Source organism: Pristiophorus japonicus, chromosome 21 (genome assembly GCF_044704955.1).
Source record: "Pristiophorus japonicus isolate sPriJap1 chromosome 21, sPriJap1.hap1, whole genome shotgun sequence".
Lineage (NCBI taxonomy): Eukaryota > Metazoa > Chordata > Chondrichthyes > Pristiophoridae > Pristiophorus > Pristiophorus japonicus.
The window spans coordinates 48,584,464-48,604,537 of NC_091997.1; the positions used below are offsets into that span (position 1 = coordinate 48,584,464).

General features: G+C 43.8%; 1 protein-coding gene across 3 annotated transcripts in view; it reads left to right on the forward strand.

Annotated features, from left to right (window-relative positions):
- mrc2 (mannose receptor, C-type 2) overlaps positions 1-20,074 on the forward strand; it is a 317,669-nt gene that overhangs the window by 45,159 nt on the left and 252,436 nt on the right. Inside the window, exons 1-2 of one of the 3 annotated variants that reach the window (XM_070864754.1) lie at positions 10,476-10,630; positions 11,542-11,925. In XM_070864754.1, the coding sequence (XP_070720855.1) occupies positions 10,618-10,630; positions 11,542-11,925 (397 nt within the window). In that variant the 5' untranslated portion in view covers positions 10,476-10,617. Of the gene's footprint in view, positions 1-10,475; positions 10,631-11,541; positions 11,926-20,074 lie in introns of those variants that run through there. The other 2 variants (XM_070864756.1, XM_070864753.1) reach the window with 2 other exon arrangements.

The following is a 20,074-nucleotide window of genomic DNA, read 5'->3' on the forward strand; positions in this document are numbered from 1 at the left end:
TCTGAATGTGCGAAGCATTCACAACAAAATAGATGAATTAATAGCGCAGATAGAAATGAATAGGTCTGATATAACAGCCATTACAGAGACGTGGTTGCAAATAGACCAAGGTTGGGAACTAAATATTCCAGGAGATTGGAGTATTGTGTAGTTTTGATCTCCTTATCTAAGGAAGGATATACTTGCCATAGAGGGAGTGCAACAAAGGTTCACCAGACTGTTTCCTGGGATGGGGGGATTGTCCTATGAGGAGAGATTGAGTAGACTCGGCCTATATTCTCTAGAGTTTAGAAGGAAAGGTGATCTCATTGAAATATGCAAAATTCTTACAGGGCTTAACAGGGAGGATGATTCCCCTGGCTGGGGAGTCTTGAACTAGGGGTCACAGTCTCAAAATAATGGATCGGCCATTTAGGACCGAGATGAGAAGACATTTCTTCACTCAGAGGGTGGTGAATCTTTGAAATTGTCTACCCTAAAAGACTGTGGAGGCTCAGTCGTTGAGTATATTCAAGTTAGAGGTCGATACATCTTTGGGAATAAAGGAATAAAGGGATAAACTTGCGCAAAACATAAACAGATAGTAAAAGCTTTTACCGATATATAAAACGGAAGAGAGTGACTAAAGTAAATGTTGGTCCCTTAGAAGATGAGAAGGGGGATTTAATAATGGGAAATGGCTGAGACCTTAAACAATTATTTTGCTTCCGTCTTCACAGTGGAAGACACAAACCATGCCAAAAATTGCTGGTCACAGGAATGTGGGAAGGGAGGACCTTGAGACAATCACTATCACTAGGAAGGTAGTGCTGGACAGGCTAATGGGACTCAAGGTAGACAAGTCCCTGGTCCTGATGAAATGCATCCCAGGGTATTAAAAGAGATGGCGGAAGTTATAGCAGATGCATTCGTTATAATCTACCAAGATTCTCTGGACTCTGGGGAGGTACCAGCGGATTGGAAAGCAGCTAATGTAACGTCTCTGTTTAAAAAAGGGGGCAGACAAAAGGCCAGTTAGTTTAACATCTGTAGTGGGGAAAATGCTTGAAGCTATCATTAAGGAAGAAATAGCAGGACATCTAGATAGGAATAGTGCAATCAAGCAGGCGCAACATGGATTCAGGAAGGGGAAATCATGTTTAACTAATTTACTGGAATTCTTTGAGGATATAACGAGCATGGTGGATAGAGGTGTACCGATGGATGTGGTGTATTTAGATTTCCAAAAGACATTCGATAAAGTGACACACAAAAGATTACTGAAGAAGATAAAAGGTACGCGGAGTCAGAGGAAATGTATTAGCATGGATCGAGAATTGGCTGGCTAACAGAAAGCAGAGTCGGGATGCAAAGAGATTTAGATAGGTTAAGCGAATGGGCTAAGATTTGGCAGATGGAATACAATGTCGGAAAATGTGAGGTCATCCACCTTGGAAAAAAAAAAGTAAAAGGGAATATTATTTGAATGGGGAGACATTACAACATGCTGCGGTGCAGAGGTACCTGGGGGTCCTTGTGCATGAAACTCTTTTGAGTTTACCTGCGAAAACATAAAACATTAAAGAGTGCCACCCGACCTGGGTGACACTCCAGACACTTGTGCATGAATCCCAAAAAGTTAGTTTGCAGGTGCAGCAGGTAATCAGGAAGGCGAATGGAATGTTGGCCTTCATTGTAAGAGGGATGGAGTACAAAAGCAGGGAGGTCCTGCTGCAACTGTACAGGGTATTGATGAGGCCGCACCTTGAGTACTGCATGCAGTTTTGATCACCTTACTTAAGGAAGGATATACTAGGAGGGGGTACAGAGACGATTCACTGGGCTGATTCTGGAGATGAGGGGGTAAACTTATGATGATAGATTGAGTAGACTGGGTCTTTACTCGTTGGAGTTCAGAAGGATGAGGGGTGATCTTATAGAAACATTTAAAATAATGAAAAGGATAGACAAGATAGAGGCAGAGAGGTTGTTTCCACTGGTCGGGGAGACTAGAACTAGGGGGCACAGCCTCAAAATACGGGGGAGCCAATTTAAAACCGAGTTGAGAAGGAATTTCTTCTCCCAGAGGGTTGTGAATCTGTGGAATTCTTTGCCCAAGGAAGCAGTTGAGGCTAGCTCATTGAATGTATTCAAATCACAGATAGATAGATTTTTAACCAATAAGGGAATTAAGGGTTACGGGGAGCGGGCGGGTAAATGGAGCTGAGTCCACGGCCAGATCAGCCATGATCTTTTTGAATGGCGGAGCAGGCTCGAGGGGCTACATGGCCTACTCCTGTTCCTAATTCTTATGTTCTTATAGTGCGGGAAGGTGGAGTTGAGGTAGAAGATCAGCTATGATCTTGTTGAATGGCGGAGTTGGCTCGAAGGGACTAATGTCCTACTCCAACTCTTATTTCTTATGTGACCATTAGAGAGGAAACCTTTGCCTCCATTGTATAGTTAAACCCAGGACCCATCAATGATTGTTAAAATCCAAGCTTGGTGTCCTCAATAACTAACCTCGTCTTCTCTGCTACAGTTTTCGACCTGTGTGGTGGCCCGCACTAGGATCCTTGTCCTGCTCCTTGGTGTCTCAGTGTAAAAAAAGGAAGAGCACTTTAGATGCTGCACCATAGTACACAGTGTGACGGGGTCACTCCAAATTAAAGACTTTGGGGGAGAAATTCCATTGCGCCCCGGTTTGGGGCGGTAACATTTGGGAGGTGGAACATTTTGCACCAAGTGCAGAATTCCCGCCCCACTCAAAAAAATTTGGGGATTAAAAGGGAAGGGCCCAAACTACAAACTCTCCAGTGAGGAAAGGGGCCCCCCTGGGCCACTGAGGAGCGTGCCGGGCTGACCGATCACGATATGGATCCCGCGATTGAAACGCTAACAAGGCGCAGAAGAATTTTTTTTTTTTTTTTTTAATTAAATGGCCGCCACCTCCCCTTTAAGTATCACCCCGCGAGCAGCCTGCAACGGTTCACGTCCTCTGAAACTGTAGCGGGCATCGCCGGCGCAGCTTCATTGGGCGCTCCCCACTTTTTGTTCCGGGGTGATAATGGGGCACTGCGCACAGTGATGGCATTGTCATTGCCGACGCAGTGGAGTGGGGCACTACGGGTTACCGCCGCCACTAAACTCCCACTGAATTTAGCGGGAATCGTTAGTCGCGCCCGTGCGAAGTCATTTGCGCACCGTTAGCACCAATGGAAGGCGCAAACGACTCCAATTTCTAGGCTTTTGTCTAGACTTCAAGTTTGCAGAAGTGTTATCCAAATTTTGAGAATGTGCCTCAGTATTGTAGCAGTTTTTCCCCATCTCCCATTTCAAATTAATACTATTGCTTCTCCCTCTCGAAACTATCAAGTGATCTCCTCTGGTCTACAGTTTTTTAAAAAATAAATGTTGGCAAATATATAGGTACACCATTTGCGTAGGACCGAACATTGCTTGTGAAGATAGCCGACAGGGTTTGTGTGGCACGTGTCTGGTGTTTGTTCGCAGCTGGTCCCGAGTCTCTGCTCCCTGCTGTAGCGGACGTAGACCTTTCACCAGCTTACAGCACTCATGTAGCAGGTTGGTTTGCCAGACATGCATCTGTTCACATGTTTTGGTCGAGGTGTACACTATTACTTATGAGTCTGTAGTCGTCTTTTAATCTGCTGCGTTTTATTTATTTTAGGTGGGGCGGGGGAAGAGATGAGGTTTTGGCTCATGAAGGGATGATGGAAGAAGGACTTGCATTTATATACCTCCCAAAGTACTTTAGAACCATTGGATTATTTTTGGTATGCAATCCCCGTTGTGTCGGCAAACACAGCAGGAATTTTGCACACAGCAAGGTTCCACAAACAGCAAATGAATGAATAACAAGTCAATCTGTTTTTGATGGGGTAAGTTGAGGGAACATTGTTGGCCAGAACACAGTGTCTTCTCACATTTAAAAGTGCTTCACATAAAATGAATTACTTTGAAATGCAGTGATTGCTGTTATTTAGCAAATGCCACTTTGCACACAGCAAGTTCCCCAGACAGCAGTTAATCTGTTTTTGATGGTGGCAGGGTGGGGGAGGGACTGTTGGCCAGGATAAGGCCAGAACTCTTTGCTCATCAAATACATCCCCTGGAATATGCCAATGGGGCTTCAATGTAAGGTCTAATGCGAGGGACGATCTCTTTGATGATGGAGCACTCCTTCAGTACTGTACTGGGCTATCAGCCTCAATTTGGGCTTAAACCCATAACAGCCTGATTCTATTGACACACACAAGAGATGTGATGATGGGTGTCATTGCTGGAATACTACTTCATTATGGACACCCTGTGTGAGCATCTGGCAGGTAGCTCTGGGCATTCACAATGCCTCAGTGAGATTATAGGGGCGATCGGGAGGGAGGAATTTAACACAATCACAATCACTAAGGAGGTGATACTCAGTAAGATAATGGGACTAAAGGCAGATAAATCCCCTGGACCTGATGGTTTGCATCCTAGGGTCTTGAGAAGTAGCAGCAGGGATTAGTGAAAACAAACGTAGGTCCCTTGCAGTCAGATTCAGCTGAATTTATAATGGAAAACAAAGAAATGGCGGACCAGTTAAACAAATACTTTGGTTCTGTTTTCACGAAGGATATACTAAAGGACCGAGGGTCTAGGTGAGAATGAGGAACTGAAGGATATCCTTATAAAGCGGGAAATTGTGTTCGGGAAATTGATGGGATTGAAGGCCGATAAATCCCCGGGACCTAATAGTCTGCTTCCCAGAGTACATAAGGAAGTGGCCATAGAAATAGTGGATGCATTGGTGATCATTTTCCAACAGTCTTATCGACTCTGGATCAGTTCCTATGGACTGGAGGGTAGCTAATGTAACACCACTGTTTAAAAAAGGAGGGAGAGAGAAAATGGGTAATTATAGACCATTTGCCTGACATCAGTAGTGGGGACAATGTTGGAATCAATTATTAAAGATGAAATAGCAGCGCATTTGGAAAGCAGTGACAGGATCGGTCCAAGTCAGCACGGATTTATGAAAGGGAAATCATGCTTGACAAATCTTCTGGAATTTTTTGAGGATGTAACTAGTAGAGTGGACAAGGGAGAACCAGTGGATGTGGTGTATTTGGACTTCCGGAAGGCATTTGACAAGGTGCCACATAAAAGGTTACTGCACAAGATAAAAGTTCATGGGGTTGGTGGTAATATATTAGCATGGATAGAGGATTGGCTAACTAACAGAAAACAGAGAGTCGGGATAAATGGTTCATTCCCTGGTTGGCAACCAGTAAATAGTGGGGTGCCACAGGGATTAGTGCCGGGACCCCAACTATTTACAATCTATATTAACGACTTGGAAGAAGGGACTGAGTGTAACGTAGCCAAGTTTGCTGACGATACAAAGATAGGTGGAAAAGCAATGTGTGAGGAGGACACAAAAAAATCTGTAAAAGGACATAGACAGGCTAAGTGAGTGTGCAAAAATTTGACAGATGGAGTATAATGTTGGAAAGTATGAGGTCATGCACTTTGGCAGAAAAAAAATCAGAGTAAGTTATTATTTAAATGGAGAAAAATTGCAAAGTGCCACAGTGCAGCCGGATCTCGGGGTACTTGTGCATGAAACTCAAAAGGATAGTATGCAGGTACAGCAAGTGATCAGGAAGGCCAATGGTATCTTGGCCTTTATTGCAAAGGGGATGGAGTATAAAAGCAGGGAAGTCTTGCTACAGCTATATAAGGTATTGGTGAGGCCACACCTGGAATATTGTGTGCAGTTTTGGTTTCTATATTTACAAAAGGATATACTTGCTTTGGAGGCAGTTCAGAAAAGGTTCACTAGGTTGATTCCGGGGATGAGGGGGTTGACTTATGAGGAAAGATCGAGTAGGTTGGGCCTCTACTCATTGGAATTCAGAAGAATGAGGTGTGATCTTATTGAAATGGAAAAGATTGAGGGGGCTTGACGAGGTGGATGCAGAGAAGATGTTTCCACTGATGGGGAGACTAGAACTAGAGAGCATGATCTTTGAATAAGGGGCCGCCCATTTAAAATAGAGATGAGGAGAAATTCCTTCTCTGAGGGTTGTAAATCTGTGGAATTCGCTGCCTCAGAGCTGTGGAAGCTGGGACATTAAATTTAAGACAGAAATAGACATTCAGTTTCTTAAACGATAAGGGGATAAAGGGTTATGGGGAGTGGGCGAGGAAGTGGAGCCGAGTCCATAATCAGATCAGCCATAATCTTCTTGAATGGCGGAGCATGCTCGAGGGGCCGTAAGGCCTACTCCTGTTCCTATTTCTTATGTTCTTATTAACCAGTGACTGACTAAGCCATTCCAACCAGAAAGATGGCAAGTCAAAACTTTTTTTTTTGTTTTGTTTTGCTTGACTATGCAAATTTTTTTTTTGAAGACAGCCGGTCCAATCTCCAGTCTTGAATTAGGATAGGGAAATCACCAAGTCCCACTTCCAGAGAGGGAGCACAAAAAATTCTAGGCAGACACTCCAGTGCAGTGCTGAGGGAGTGCTGCACTGTCGGAGGTGTCGTCTTTTGGATGAGACGTTAAACCGAGGCCCCGTCTGCGCTCTCAGGTGGATGTAAAAGATCCCATGGCACTATTTCAAAGAAGAGCAGGGGAGTTATCCCTGGTGTCCTGGCCAATATTTATCCCTCAATCAACATCTGGTCATTATTACAATGCTGTTTGTGGGAGCTTACTGTGCGCAAATTGGCTGCCGTAGTCCCTACATTACAACAGTGACTATGCTTCAAAAAGTACTTCATTGGCTGTAAAGTGCTTTGGGACATCCTGAGGTCATGTAAGGATCTCTAGAAATGCAAGTCTTTACATGGGTAAAGCTGCCAGTGCAAGGTCCAGTAAGGAGTCAAGTCTCTCGGATGTTGGCGGGGGGTGGGAGTTTGGTGAGACAAGGAGGGCAGGTATTTAACCTAGGATACAAGGTGGAGCTCCATCAACATCCCAAATGGCCGAAGTGTGCCCAACCCTCACTGTACATTAATCAGGCCAAACATTGATGCGTTTAAAGGGAGGCTTGCTGCACACAGGGCAAATGGAATAGAGGAGTAGGGGGTCATGGTGGTAATCGGAGTGGGAGGAGGCTCGTGCGGAGTATAATATGTGGCATAGAGCAGTTTCTGAGTTGTAAATTCTATGTAATCTAGTGCCAACTGAATGAAGCAGCCAACCTAATGCTGAATTAAGGACAGTTTCTGCTATGAAGTTGCAGCCACCGGAAGCTGGGCCCAAACTCAATGCAAACGAGTGTCAGTTTTTCATGCCCCTTTTCCACCATGTTTATCTCCTGAAGATGTTGAACAGGGGTGGCACCTTCAGCTTGGCCTGGGAGCAAGTCTGAAATAGCCAACCCTGAAAGACACATAGCAGCTTACAGTATCCACACATACTTTGTATTTCTCTCACTTTTGGGGTGGAGGTTTACCTTTACCACATTTTTCCAGACTGGGTATTATCGATGACATCTAGAATTGCCAACAGTTGGATATATTCCTGGAGGTTTCATCACATAACGTCCAACCACTGCGTCCCCACATTCCTGCCATTGGTCAGGCAACACATCCATCCTTGTGGCGCTCCGCCTTCCTGCGCCCAATTGGGAAGCGAACAGACTCTTGATTAGACAATTGGGTGATTCTTGACTGTTCGTCAAACAGCCTTTTTTAAAAATCATTTATTATTTCGGATTTTTCCCTCGTGTTGCAGTGTTCTTGAGATAAATCTTTAACTCCTGGAGATTCCACTTTAATGACATCACAGGGTCTCTGAACTCTCTATCGCCCATATCTTTGTTTTCAACTACAACAACAACTTGTATTCATATAGTGCCTTTCACGTAGTGAAACGTCCCAAGGCACTTCATAGGAGTATTGAGAGATTAAAAATGTGCTTTTATAATGAAGTGACGGTAGGGTTGCCAACCCTCCAGGGTTGTCCTAGTCGCCAGGAATTCCAGGCAACCCAGCAGAAAAATCATATGGGCATTCGAAAAATTGTGGCTTTCTTCTTTTTCTTTGAACACATTTACAAAAATATTGGCGTTGGGAAAAATGGCTGTTTTGTGACCGTCAAGATTCATCCAGTCAGGTACCGGAGACTTTCCAGTTGGTGTGGGAAGGTGGGACACCACAAGGCTGGGCATGTAAGGCAACCAATGGCGAGGGTGCAGGGCGGGTGGAGACGGGTGGTCATGTGATGCGATCTCCAGGAATACATTCAACCAGAGTTGGCAACCCTCGGTGGCAATACCCCTTTTCAACAAAGAGCTGTGTTTTCAGGAGCCTGCAGCTTCTAGCAACACGAAGCCAAAGGGAGGAGTCTAATCCCTTGGCAGGGGACCTCTGACTATGTGGTTGCAGGGCTGAAACATAAAAAAAACAAACTGACACAAAGTTAAATACAGTCAACTGGATCAACGTCGAACGCAGATTCAGAAAACCCATAGTTTGTTCCCACCGGTTTCCTGTTTGCTACATTTTATAATGTTTGGCTAACGAAAGCTCACGTTTCCCATCCATGGGAATGCAATACAGAGAGTATTTTTATCAGTAAAGAAAGATATAATCTGTTTTTAAAAAATTATGTTGGTTGAAGGATAAATATTGTCCAGGACACTGCGGAGAACTGCCCTCCTCTTCTTCGAAATAGCGTCCAGGGATCTTTACGTCCGCCTGAGAGAACAGGCAGGGCCTCGGTTTTACGCCTCATTCAAAAGACGGCGCCTCCAACAGTGCAGCGCTCCCTTAGGGAATTCTCTGACTGAACCAGTCGTGTCTGAAAGAGTCTCCCATGTGTAGTGTGGTTTGGGGTGGTCTTAATCCAGTTCCTGGGAGGCGGGCACTGGGACACGGCCCAAAATTGTCCCTAGTTGCTCACTAATTGCCAAGCTCACTCATAGAGCCACATTACTGGTTCTGAATGGAATGGTATGACTGACAGGTAGTCTCCGGAGGTTAGGGCTGCCGATTCTGGTTGGGCGTATTCCAGGAGATTTCATCATATAACTTTCTACCACTAACCGCACCACCCGGCTTTTTTGCTCCATCTCCAATATTTGTTATAATTAATAAAAGTGTTGAAAGAAAATGAAGAGAACACACAATTTTGTTTAATGCCGCTGTGATTTATTTTCTCCCGGGTTGCAGGTAGCAGTGTCCTGGAGAATTGGCAAACTCACCTGAGGTTGATGCTGAGCCATCTTGATGCAGCAGGGTAGATTGTGCATCCACCCCATGCTGTACTTGATCTGGGCATGCTCGAGGCTGAGTCTAGATGCCCAGAACTTAAATGTCCCTCATCTTGGATAGCACAAAATGCGCCAAAAACAAATAAGGGGTTATTTTAGAGAAGTGATATGGCCCTGTCCAAGGCAATGGCTGCATCAGGAGTATCCTGAGAATATAGACAGAGCCATTGGGGGAGGCCTTTGGGCAGAGTCAGCTGTTAAGAGTATAAGCTGTGTAAACAGAGGGAACGGACGGACTGTCGACTGTACAAATAAACAGACAGAATAGAAGCTGCTGCGATAATGCTGCAGTATATTGAGGGTGACAGATGTGTGCTCGACATTGGAGGGAAGGGGTGATTTGAACCTATCCCGAACGGTGAGAAACCGATGGAATTGAGTTGGTGCCTTACCTTGCTTGCCTCGTTTGCTCAGTCACACTTCAGAGGCTCGAGCACATAATCTATCCTGACACTCAGTGCAGTACTGAAGGAGTGCTACACTGTTGGAGCTCCGTCGTTCGGATGAAATGTTAAACCGAGGCCCCGTTGGACCTCTCGGGTAGACATAAAAGATCCCATGGCACTATTTTGAAGAGGGAGGGGGGTGGTTATCCTGCCCAACTTTATCCCTCAACCAACATCACTAAAACAGATTATCTAGTCATTGTCACATTGCTGTTTGTGGGAGCTTGCTGTGCACAAATTAGCGGCTGCATTTTCTACATTACAACAGTGACTACACTTCAAAAATACTTCATTGTTTGTAAAGCGCTTTGAGACGTCCTGAGGTTGTGAAAGGCGTGATAAAAATGCAAGTTCATGTACATATATTAATAGCACTAATTTGTTGCAGGGAAATGACACTTAGTATCTCTGAGGTAGAGAATCTGGAAATTTTAGTGAGCGAGAGATGGAGTCCATGATAGAATAATCAGAAATGGGCTCTGGGCGCAATGGGCTTGAAGGGCCAAACAGGCTTGCCCTACAATGTATGCCCATTAGCCCCGCAACAATCTCAGTATAAAAATAGTGTGCACTTACTCTTCGACAAAGTCAGCAGATTAAATTCGACGGGTGGGTTGTAAAACGGGCAGCCGACCTGAGCTGTTCAGCTTCCCACCAGGGGTTCTCTGTCATTTTTTTTGGGTGCGCAATCCTTTTTAAGGGGATGCTGCGCGGTATAGTCAAACTTCCGCGCATGCGCGGTGTTCCCGCTGAGGAACCGTCATGCGGCCTGCGCGGGAGCTTCTGACAGCCGCGCGCTCAACGGACAACCGGCTGGGAGTTGCGTTAAAATGGCCCCCTTAAAGATCTGCGCAGCCTTCTGCCCCGTGCAATTCTTCATCGGATTCTGAAGGAGAGGGGAATGGCAGGCATGAGTAATGCCTTTCATTTATCCCGTCCCTCCACGCGCTGCTGAGGAGAAACCCAGGATGGCTCAGATCGCCAGTGCGCCGTCAACCTGTGTCTGACCACTGGACCCATCCACCTATTGATTACCACAATATCACTGTATCCCACCCTTCTATGTTGTTTCTACACTGCCCTGGGCTGTGTGGATATGGAATGTGAAATATATAATCTCCCCTTGGATGTGCTCCAATTGGAAAATTCAGTACAGGCATACAGTTTCCACACACCCCTGAGCAATACATGTCTTGGCTATGTGATGAGATGAAGGGGTTATCATATGAAGAAAGGTTGGGCCTATAACATTGGAGTTTAGAAGAATGGGAGGTGATCTTATTGAAACATGATTCTCAGGAGGGTTGACAAGGTAGATGCAGAGAGGATATTTCCCCTCGTGGAATCTAGAACTAGGGGGCATAGTTTCAGAATAAGGAGCCGCCCATTTAAAATAGAAATGAGGGGGAATTTCTTCTCTCAGAGAGTTGTGAATCTTTGAAATTCTCTACCCCAGAGAGCTGTGGAGGCTGGGTCTTTGAATATATTTAAGGTGGAGATAGATTTTTGAATGATAAGGGAGTCAAGGGTTATGGAGGGTTGGCAGTGAAGTGGAGTTGAAGCCAGGATCAGATCAGCCATGATCTTATTGAATGGTAGAGCAGGCTTGAAGGGCCAAATGGCCTACTCCTGCTCCTATTTCTTATGTTCTTATGTGTGACTAACGGTGCAGTTTATACATGGCGCTGAGATCTGGGTGTATGAAAGTACACTTGATGTACCATTCCCACAGTTTTATATTGCCGCAATCTGGTTTGATATTGTCGAACAGTGATTCCTCATGAGCTCCTGTACTTTGTTTTAATTATATATTTCTGATTTGCAGATGCCAGTATATTTCTGATATACAGTGAGAAGGCAGAGAGCTGCCTGGAGAGCAGGGGCACCAGTATAGGACTGGCTCGGTCTTGTAACGAAAGCTTCGACCAGCAGCAGTGGAAATGGGTGTCCAGACTGCGCCTCTTCAACCTCGGATCCAAGCAGTGCCTGAGCATCCAGAGGAGGAATGACACTGCGCCCACACTGGGCATGACGGAGTGTGACCAGGAGTCCGCCCAGATGCGATGGCATTGTAACAGTCTGGGCAATCAGCTCAGCAGCTTCCTGAACCAGAAGCCTGAAGCCAGCACCCCAGAATCCGACACGGCCCGAACTAACGTGTGGAGGATTTACAACACTGACGAGGATTTGTGCGCTCGACCTTACCACGGTAAGATCTGATATCAGTACAGCCCAAAGTTCTTGTCCAGTTAAGGATCTCCTGTACGTCCAGCAGTGTTCTCACTAAGTTGGGAAGGTTTTAGGACTGGCTAGAATCCAGGAGAGCCTCACTCACCAACACCTCACCCGAACGTCTACCACATTAGCCTCTGAAAGAAGAAAGACTTTCATCTATATAGCACCTTTCACAATCTCAGGATCCCAAAGCACTGTTGTAATGTAGGACAACACTGCAACCAGTTTGGCCAACTTTTGGCCAGGAGACTGAAAACTCGAAAGAGTGCCATGGGATCTTTTACATCCACCTGAGAGGGCAGAATAGGCCTCAGTTTAATGTCTCATCCAAATAATGACACCTCCGACAGTGCCGCACTCCCTCAGAAGTGCACTGGACTTGATTATGTACTCGAGTCTCTCGAGTGGGACTTGAACCCACAACCTTCTGACTCAGTGGTAACTGATTTGCAATTTGCACAGTAAAGGGGAGAGAGTTGGAAATGAATCCCAAAATACAATAAAAACCCCTTAAACCCATGTAATATAAATGAAATTCAGGCACCAATAAACTAGTTGCCCATCTATAAATGGTCGAATCATGGGATGCATTTTCCAAAACACCGATAATTATCCTGGTATGTTTTTCATTCATTCTCAAGATGTGGCCATCGCTGGTAAAACTGGCATTTATTCCCTATCGCGAGTTGCCCTGAGAAGGTGGTGGTGGGCCATTTTCTTGGGGGAAAAAAAGGAAAGGCTTACATTTATTTCCCAAAGCGCTGTACAGCCCATTAAGTACTTTTGAAGTGTCGTCACTGTTGGAATGATGGCGCTTCAAAGGGCACTTAAGAATCAACTGTATTGGTGTGCGACTGGTGTCACATATAGGTCAGACCAGGAGAGGACGGCAGGTTTCCTTTCCTAAAGGACAATAAGCGCTAGTTGGGTTTTTATGACAATCTGACAGCTTCATGCTTACTTTTACTGATGCTCTATACCAGCTTTTAATTTTCAGATTATTTTTAAACGGAATTTGAGATCACTTTCTCTGGATTATTAGTCTAGGGCTCTGGATTACTACTGTGTTGTGCGTCTGATAATGCTCCTGTGAAGCCGTGGGACTTTTTACTATGTTAAAGGCGCTATATAAATTAAAGTTTTTGTTGTAGTAGAGTTGGAATTTACTTATTCCAGCGGCTTTGATCACAGGACTTGCCTTGTTTTTTGCACGTTGCATAGAGAAGTCAAGCTTCGTGAAAAATAAGTGTTTGGCAAAACTTTTATTGTTTGGTGGAGAGGATGGTCAGGGGCTGGTGGACACCATGTGCAGCCGTGGGATTATTGAGGCAAACTACATTGCAACTGACTACATTCCAAAAGTACTTCATGGGTTGAAAAAGTGCTCTGAGATGTCCAGTAATCATGAAAGGCGTTATATAAATGCAAGTCTTTCTTTCAGACTTGAGCAGGCCTGGAGTGACATCGCACAGTTGTTGCCCACACCTTTTCTTTCAATAGACATCAACGCTTCTTTTAAGAGTTCAACCCCAGTCTCCGTACACTCACTACGCTGCTACTGCTCTCAGATTGTGCAGGACTGAGCCTGCAGAAGCAGTGTCTGGGGAATGGGGTGCAGAATGCATTGGAGCAACTGACAATGCGAGAAAATGGAACCAACACGTAGAATAGGGGAGTTGAAGGCCTCCCAAGTTAATGTGAACAGGATGTGAACTCGCAACAAAAATCTATCCCAATGAGCAGGATAGACTGTAAGAGAAGAGATAACTATCCATCGCTAATTAAGGAAATAACGGATGATATCAAATTGAAAACAAGGGCATACAAGGCCAAGACCAGTGGGAGGCCAGAGGATTGGGAAACAACAAAGCCAACAAAGAACGACTAAAACAAATGATAGAGAGGGAAGATAGATTATAAAAGTAAACGAGCACAAAATATAAAAACAGATAGTAAAAGTTTCTACAGGTGCATAAAAAGGAAAAAAGTGGCTAAAGTAAATGTTGGTCCCCTAGAGGATGATACTGGGGAATTAATAATGGAGAACAGCGAAATGGCAGAGACGTTGAACAAATATTTTGTATTGGTCTTCACAGTAGAAGACACTAAAAACATCCCAATAGTGGATAATCAAGGGGCTATAGGGAGAGAGGAACTTAATACAATCAGTATCATTAATGAAGTAGTACTCGGTAAAATAATGGGACTGAAGGCAGACAAGTCCCCTGGACCCGATGGCTTACATCCTAGGGTCCTAAAAGAAGTGGCTGCAGAGATAGTGGATGTATTGGTTGTAATCCACCAAAACTCTCTGGATTCTGGGGCGGTCCCAGCGGATTGGAAAACCACAACTCCCCTATTTAATAAAGAAGGTAGACAAAAAGCAGGAAACTATAGACCAGTTAGCCTAACTCCTGTCGTTGGGAAAATGCTGGAGTCCATTATTAAGGAAGCAGCAGGACATTTGGAAAAGCAGAGTCAGCATGGTTTTATGAAAGGGAAATCATGTTTGACAAATTTGCTGGAGTTCTTTTGAGGATGTAACGAGGAGGGTGGATAGGGGGAAATCAGTGGATGTGGTGTATTTGGATTTCCAGAAGGCATTCGATAAGGTGCTACATAAAAGGTTACTGCACAAATAAAAGTTCACGGGGTTGGGGGTAATATATTAGCATGAATAGAGGATTGGCTAACTAACAGAAAACAGAGATTCGGGATAAAGGGGTCTTTTTCCGGTTAGCAAATAGTGACTAGTGGGGTGCCGCAGGGATCGGTGCTGGGTCCTCAACTATTTACAATCTATATTAATGACTTGGATGAAGGGACCGAGTGTAATGCAGCCAAGTTTGCTGATGAAACAAAGATGGGTGGGAAAGCAAATTGTGAGGAGGACACACAAAATCTGCAAAGGGATATAGACAGGCTAAGTGAGTGGGCAAACATTTGGCAGATGGCTTATAATGTGGGAAAATGTGAGGTTATCCACTTTGGCAGAAAAAAATAGAAAAGCAAATTATAATTTAAATGGAGAAAAATTGCAAAGTGCTGCACTACAGAGGGACCTGGGGGTCCTTGTGCATGAAACACAAAAAGTGAGTATGCAGGTACAGCAAGTAATCAGGAAGGCGAATGGAATGTTGGCCTTTATTGCAAGGGGGATAGAGTATAAAAGCAGAGACGTCCTGCTACAACTGTACAGGGTATTGATGAGGCCACACTTGGAGTACTGCATACAGTTTTGGTCTCCATATTTAAGGAAGGATATACTTGCATTGGAGGTTGTTCAGAGAAGGTTCACTAGGTTGATTCCGCAGATGAGGGGGTTGACTTATGAAGATAGGTTGAGTAGATTGGGCTGAAACAAATTGGAGTTCAGAAGAATGAGAGGTGATCTTATCGAAACATAAGATGATAGGGCTCGACAAGGTCGATGCAGAGAGGATATTTCCACTCATAGGGGAAACTAAAACTATGGGACATAGTCTTAGACCCATTTAAAAATGAGATAAGGAGAAATTTCTTCTCTCAGAGGGTTGAAAATCTATGGAATTCCCTGTCCCAGAGAGCTGTGGAGGCTGGGTCATTGAATATATTTAAGGCGAGATAGATAGATTTTTGAGCGATAAGGGAGTAAAAGGTTATGGGGAGCGGGCAGGGAAGTGGATCTGAGTCCATGATCAGATCAGCCATGATCTTATTGAATGGCGGAGCAGGCTCGAGGGGCCAAATAGCCTACTCCTGCTTCTGTTTGTTATGTTCTTATGTAGGATAATCCAGCTCTTTTATGGTGTAGGATTGCGGGATATTTTGGACCTATAGCCTCTCCCCACTGGTATTGGGGCACCCTGTTGAGAAAGTGCATTTGACGGATAGGTAGTTGGACAGTGGTTCCGGTTAACCACGAGTCTTTGAGTGTTGAAACTGATCCTAATGGTTAACACTCCTCACTTCAATAAGCAGTTCATACAAGGGTCAACACATTGCGGGAGAAAATGGGTAAGGATGAATTATATTTGACGTAATTCCTTCAGTTTTTACCTGACTTACTTTCATGAATTAAGGAGGAAGATACAAAATTCTCGGAAGGACTGTGACAGCATATCCCTCCTTTCCTGCCAAACCCACTCATTACATGAAATGGTGCTTAATTATGTAACGCAATTGTGTCTCCAATCTGAATAGTTTTGAGAGGCTTTCTCACCACAGTGTTGACCTGGTACTTGTTTTGCCCGAGAACACAAATGGTCTTTGTCCAATGTCATGTGAAACCGGCTCTATCTTCACCTCCACATCGACCAAAGGGAAGAAACCCAACTGGTGTTGGAATCTCCCTGTCTATACTGTTCGATGGTTTACATCCTGAATGAATTAGTGGCAATAGCCAGTCTTGAGATTCAGCTCCAGTCAACTGTGGTTGATTAGGGCCCAGCCATGAGGCCATTTCCTCCTGGGAATCCATTATTCTATATATAAATCATCCAAACCCTTTCATTAAGTTATAACCTTATAATTTCCTGATTTTTAACTTTAAAAAAAATGTGGGGTCTGAGTATTTTCTTGCCGGATTGTTATAAATGGAGCTCCAATGATGAATGACTCAATATTGTTTATGGTCCTGTTTGCAATCTCAGCCTCAGAGTGATTGTCCAGTAATATATTTTTCTTGTGATGTTTATCTCAACTGAAGAACTGTCCAGAAAATCTTCCATCATCATTCGACCTGGGAATCTGTTCGAAGGTTTCTTGGGCACCAATAGATGGCACCAGTAGCACAGATTTGTGTCAGGCACCTTTTGGGTTGATTAACACTAATTAATTAAGTTCTTGATTGTCACAAGTGATACAGTCACCGTGCGGTCTTCGTTCCAACGGAAACGTCCAGTTCGTTCTCCAGTGAATAGATGACGCTTCAGCGAATTATAAGATTTTACAGCACAGAAGGAGGCCATTTAACCAATCGCATTTGTGTCGGCTATCTGAAATATCCTGAAGGCTTTTCAAATGTTTATCCACTTCCTTTTTGAAAGTTTTATAGATTCTGCTTCCATGCCCTAATGAGCCTCTGCGTAAAATAAAATATCCTAATCTTTTCCTTTGCTGTTTTCATGGTAGTTTCTGATATACCGACTAGGGTAACTAGTTTTTTCTGATTTACTTTGTCAAAACCTATCATAATTTTGACCACCTCAGTCAGTTCTTCTTTTAACTTTAATTGTTCTAACCTTCAATGCCTTTGTTACCTCTAGACTTGACTAATCCAATGCAATCCTGGCTGGCCTCCACTTTCGACCCTACGTAAACTTGAGGTCATCCAAAACTCAGCTGCCCGTGTCCTAACTTGCACCAAGTCCCGTTCACCCATCACCCCTGTGCTCGCTGACCTATATTCGCTACCGGTTAAGCAAAATTATCATCCTGGTTTGCAAATCCCTCCATGGCCACGCCCCTCCCTATCTCTGTAATCTCCTCCAGCCCCACAACCCCCAAGGTATCTATGCTCCTCTAATTCTGGCCTCTTGAAAATCCCTGATTTTAATCGGTCAACCTTTGGTGGCCGTGCCTTCAGCTGTCAAGGCCCTAAACTCTGGAATTCCCTGCCTAAACCTCTCTGTCTCTCTTTCCTCATTTGACACTTCTTAAAACCTACTACTTTGACCAACCTTTTGTTCATCTGCCGTAATTTCTCATTGTGTGGCTTGGTGTCAAATTTTGTTTTATAATGCTCCTGAGAAGCGCCTTGGAATGTTTTACTGTACTATGTTAAATGCGCTATACAAATACAAGTTGTTGTTGTAATGAAAAGAGCCCCAGTTTCTCTCATCTCTACTCAACTAAAGCCTTTCATCCTTGGTATCATCTCAGTGAATCTCCTCTGTAACCTCTCCATGGACTTGACAGCATTCCTAAAGTAAGGCATTCAAAACTGTACACATTACTCCAATTGCAGCTTGCCCAGTGATTTGTAAGTTTAGCACAACTTCTTTAATTTTATACTCTTTACCTCTGTTAATAAAATATAAGATCCATATCCCTTTTTTAACAGCTTACATAAGAACATAAGAAATAGGAGCAGGTATAGGACATTTGGCCCGCGAGCCTGCTCCGCTATTCAATAAGATCATGGCTGATCTGATCTTGGCCTCAACTCCACTTCCCTGCCCACCTCCATAACCCTCGACTCCATTATCGTTCAAAAATCTGTCTATCGCCACCTTAAATATATTCAATGAACCAGCCACCACAGCTCTCTGGAGTAGAGAATTCCAAAGACTCACGACCCTCAGAGAGACTAAATTCCTCCTCAGTTCTAAATGGGCGACCCCTTATTCTGAAACTATGCCCCCTAGTTCTAGATTACCCCAAGAGGGGAAACATCCTCTCTGCATCTAACTTGTCAAGCCCCCTCAGAATCTTGTACGTTTCAATAAGATCACCTCTAAATCTTCTAAAGTCCAATGAGTATAGGCCCAACCTGCTCAACTTTTCTTGTTTTCAAGTTTTCTCTGAACTGCCTCCAATGCAAGTATATCCCTCCTTAAATAAGGAGACCAAAACTGTATGCAGTACTCCAAGGATGGTCTCACCAACGGTCTGTACCTTCTCTGAACTGCCTCCAATGCAAGTATATCCCTCCTTAAATAAGGAGACCAAAACTGTATGCAGTACTCCAGGGATGGTCTCACCAACGGTCTGTACAGTTGTAGCAGGACTTCCCTACTTTTATACTCCATCTCCCTTGCAATAAAGACCAATATTCCATTTGCCTTCCTAATTACTTGCTGTACCTGCATGCTTACTTTTTGTCTTTCATATAAACGACCCCAGATCCCTTTATACCGCAGATTTTGTAATCTCTCCCTACTTAAATAATAATTTGCTTTTTTATTTTTCCTACCAAAGTGAATAACCTCACATCTTCCCACGTTATACTCCATCTGCCAAATTTTTGCCTACTCACTTAGCTTACTCACAACTTGCTTTCCTTCCTATCTTTGTATCATCAGAAAATTTGGCTACATTACACTCGGTCGCTTCATCCAAGTCATTAATATATATTGGAAATAGTTGAGGCCCCGGCACTGATCCCTGAGGGACCCCACTAGTTACAATTTGCCAACCTGAAAATGACCCATTTATCCCGACTCTGTTTTCTGTTAGTTAGCTAATGCTCTAGCCATGTTAATATATTACCCCCAACCCCGTGAGCTCTTATCTTGTTAAATAATCTTTTATGTGGCACCTTATCGAATGCCTTCCTAAAATCTAAATGCACGACATTTACTGGTTCCCCTTTATTCATCCTGCTCGTTACATCCTCAAAGAAGTCTAGCAAATTTGTCAAACATGATTTCGCTTTCATAAAACCATGCTCACTCTGCTTGACTGTATTATGATTTTCTGAATGTACTGCTACTGCTTCCTTAATAATGGACTCCAGCATTTTCCCAATGACAGATGTTAGGCTAACTGGTATATAGTTTCCTGCTTTCTGTCTCCCACCTTTCTTAAATAGGGGCGTTACATTTGCAGTTTTCCAATCTGCTGCAACATCTTTAGAATCCAGGGAATTTTGCAATGCATCCACTATCTCTGCAGCCACTTCTTTTAAGACCCTAGGATGCAGGCCTTCAGGTCCAGGGGACTTGTCTACCTTTAGGCCCATTAGTTTGCCTCGTACTTTTTCTCTAGTGATAGTGATTGTTTTAAGTTCACCCCCCCCTCCCAATAGCCCATTGATTATCAATTTTTTAGATACTTTTATTGTGAAGACTGATACAAAATATTTGTTCAAAGTCTCTGCCATTTCCCTGTTTCCCATTATTAAATTCCCCAGTCTCATCTTCTAAGGGACCAACATTTATTTTAGCTACTCTCTTCCTTTTTATATACCTGTAGACGCTCTTAATGTCTGTTTTATATTTCTTGCTTGTTTACTCTCATAAACAATCTTCTCTCTCTCTCATTTTTTTAGTCGCCCTTTGCTGGTTTCTAAAAATTTCCAAATCCTGTGGCCTTCCACTATTATTTACAACATTGGATGCCTTTGTTTGCAATTTGATACCATCCTTTACTTCCTTAGTGAGCCATGGATGGTTCATCCTTCTCTTACTTACTTTCTCACT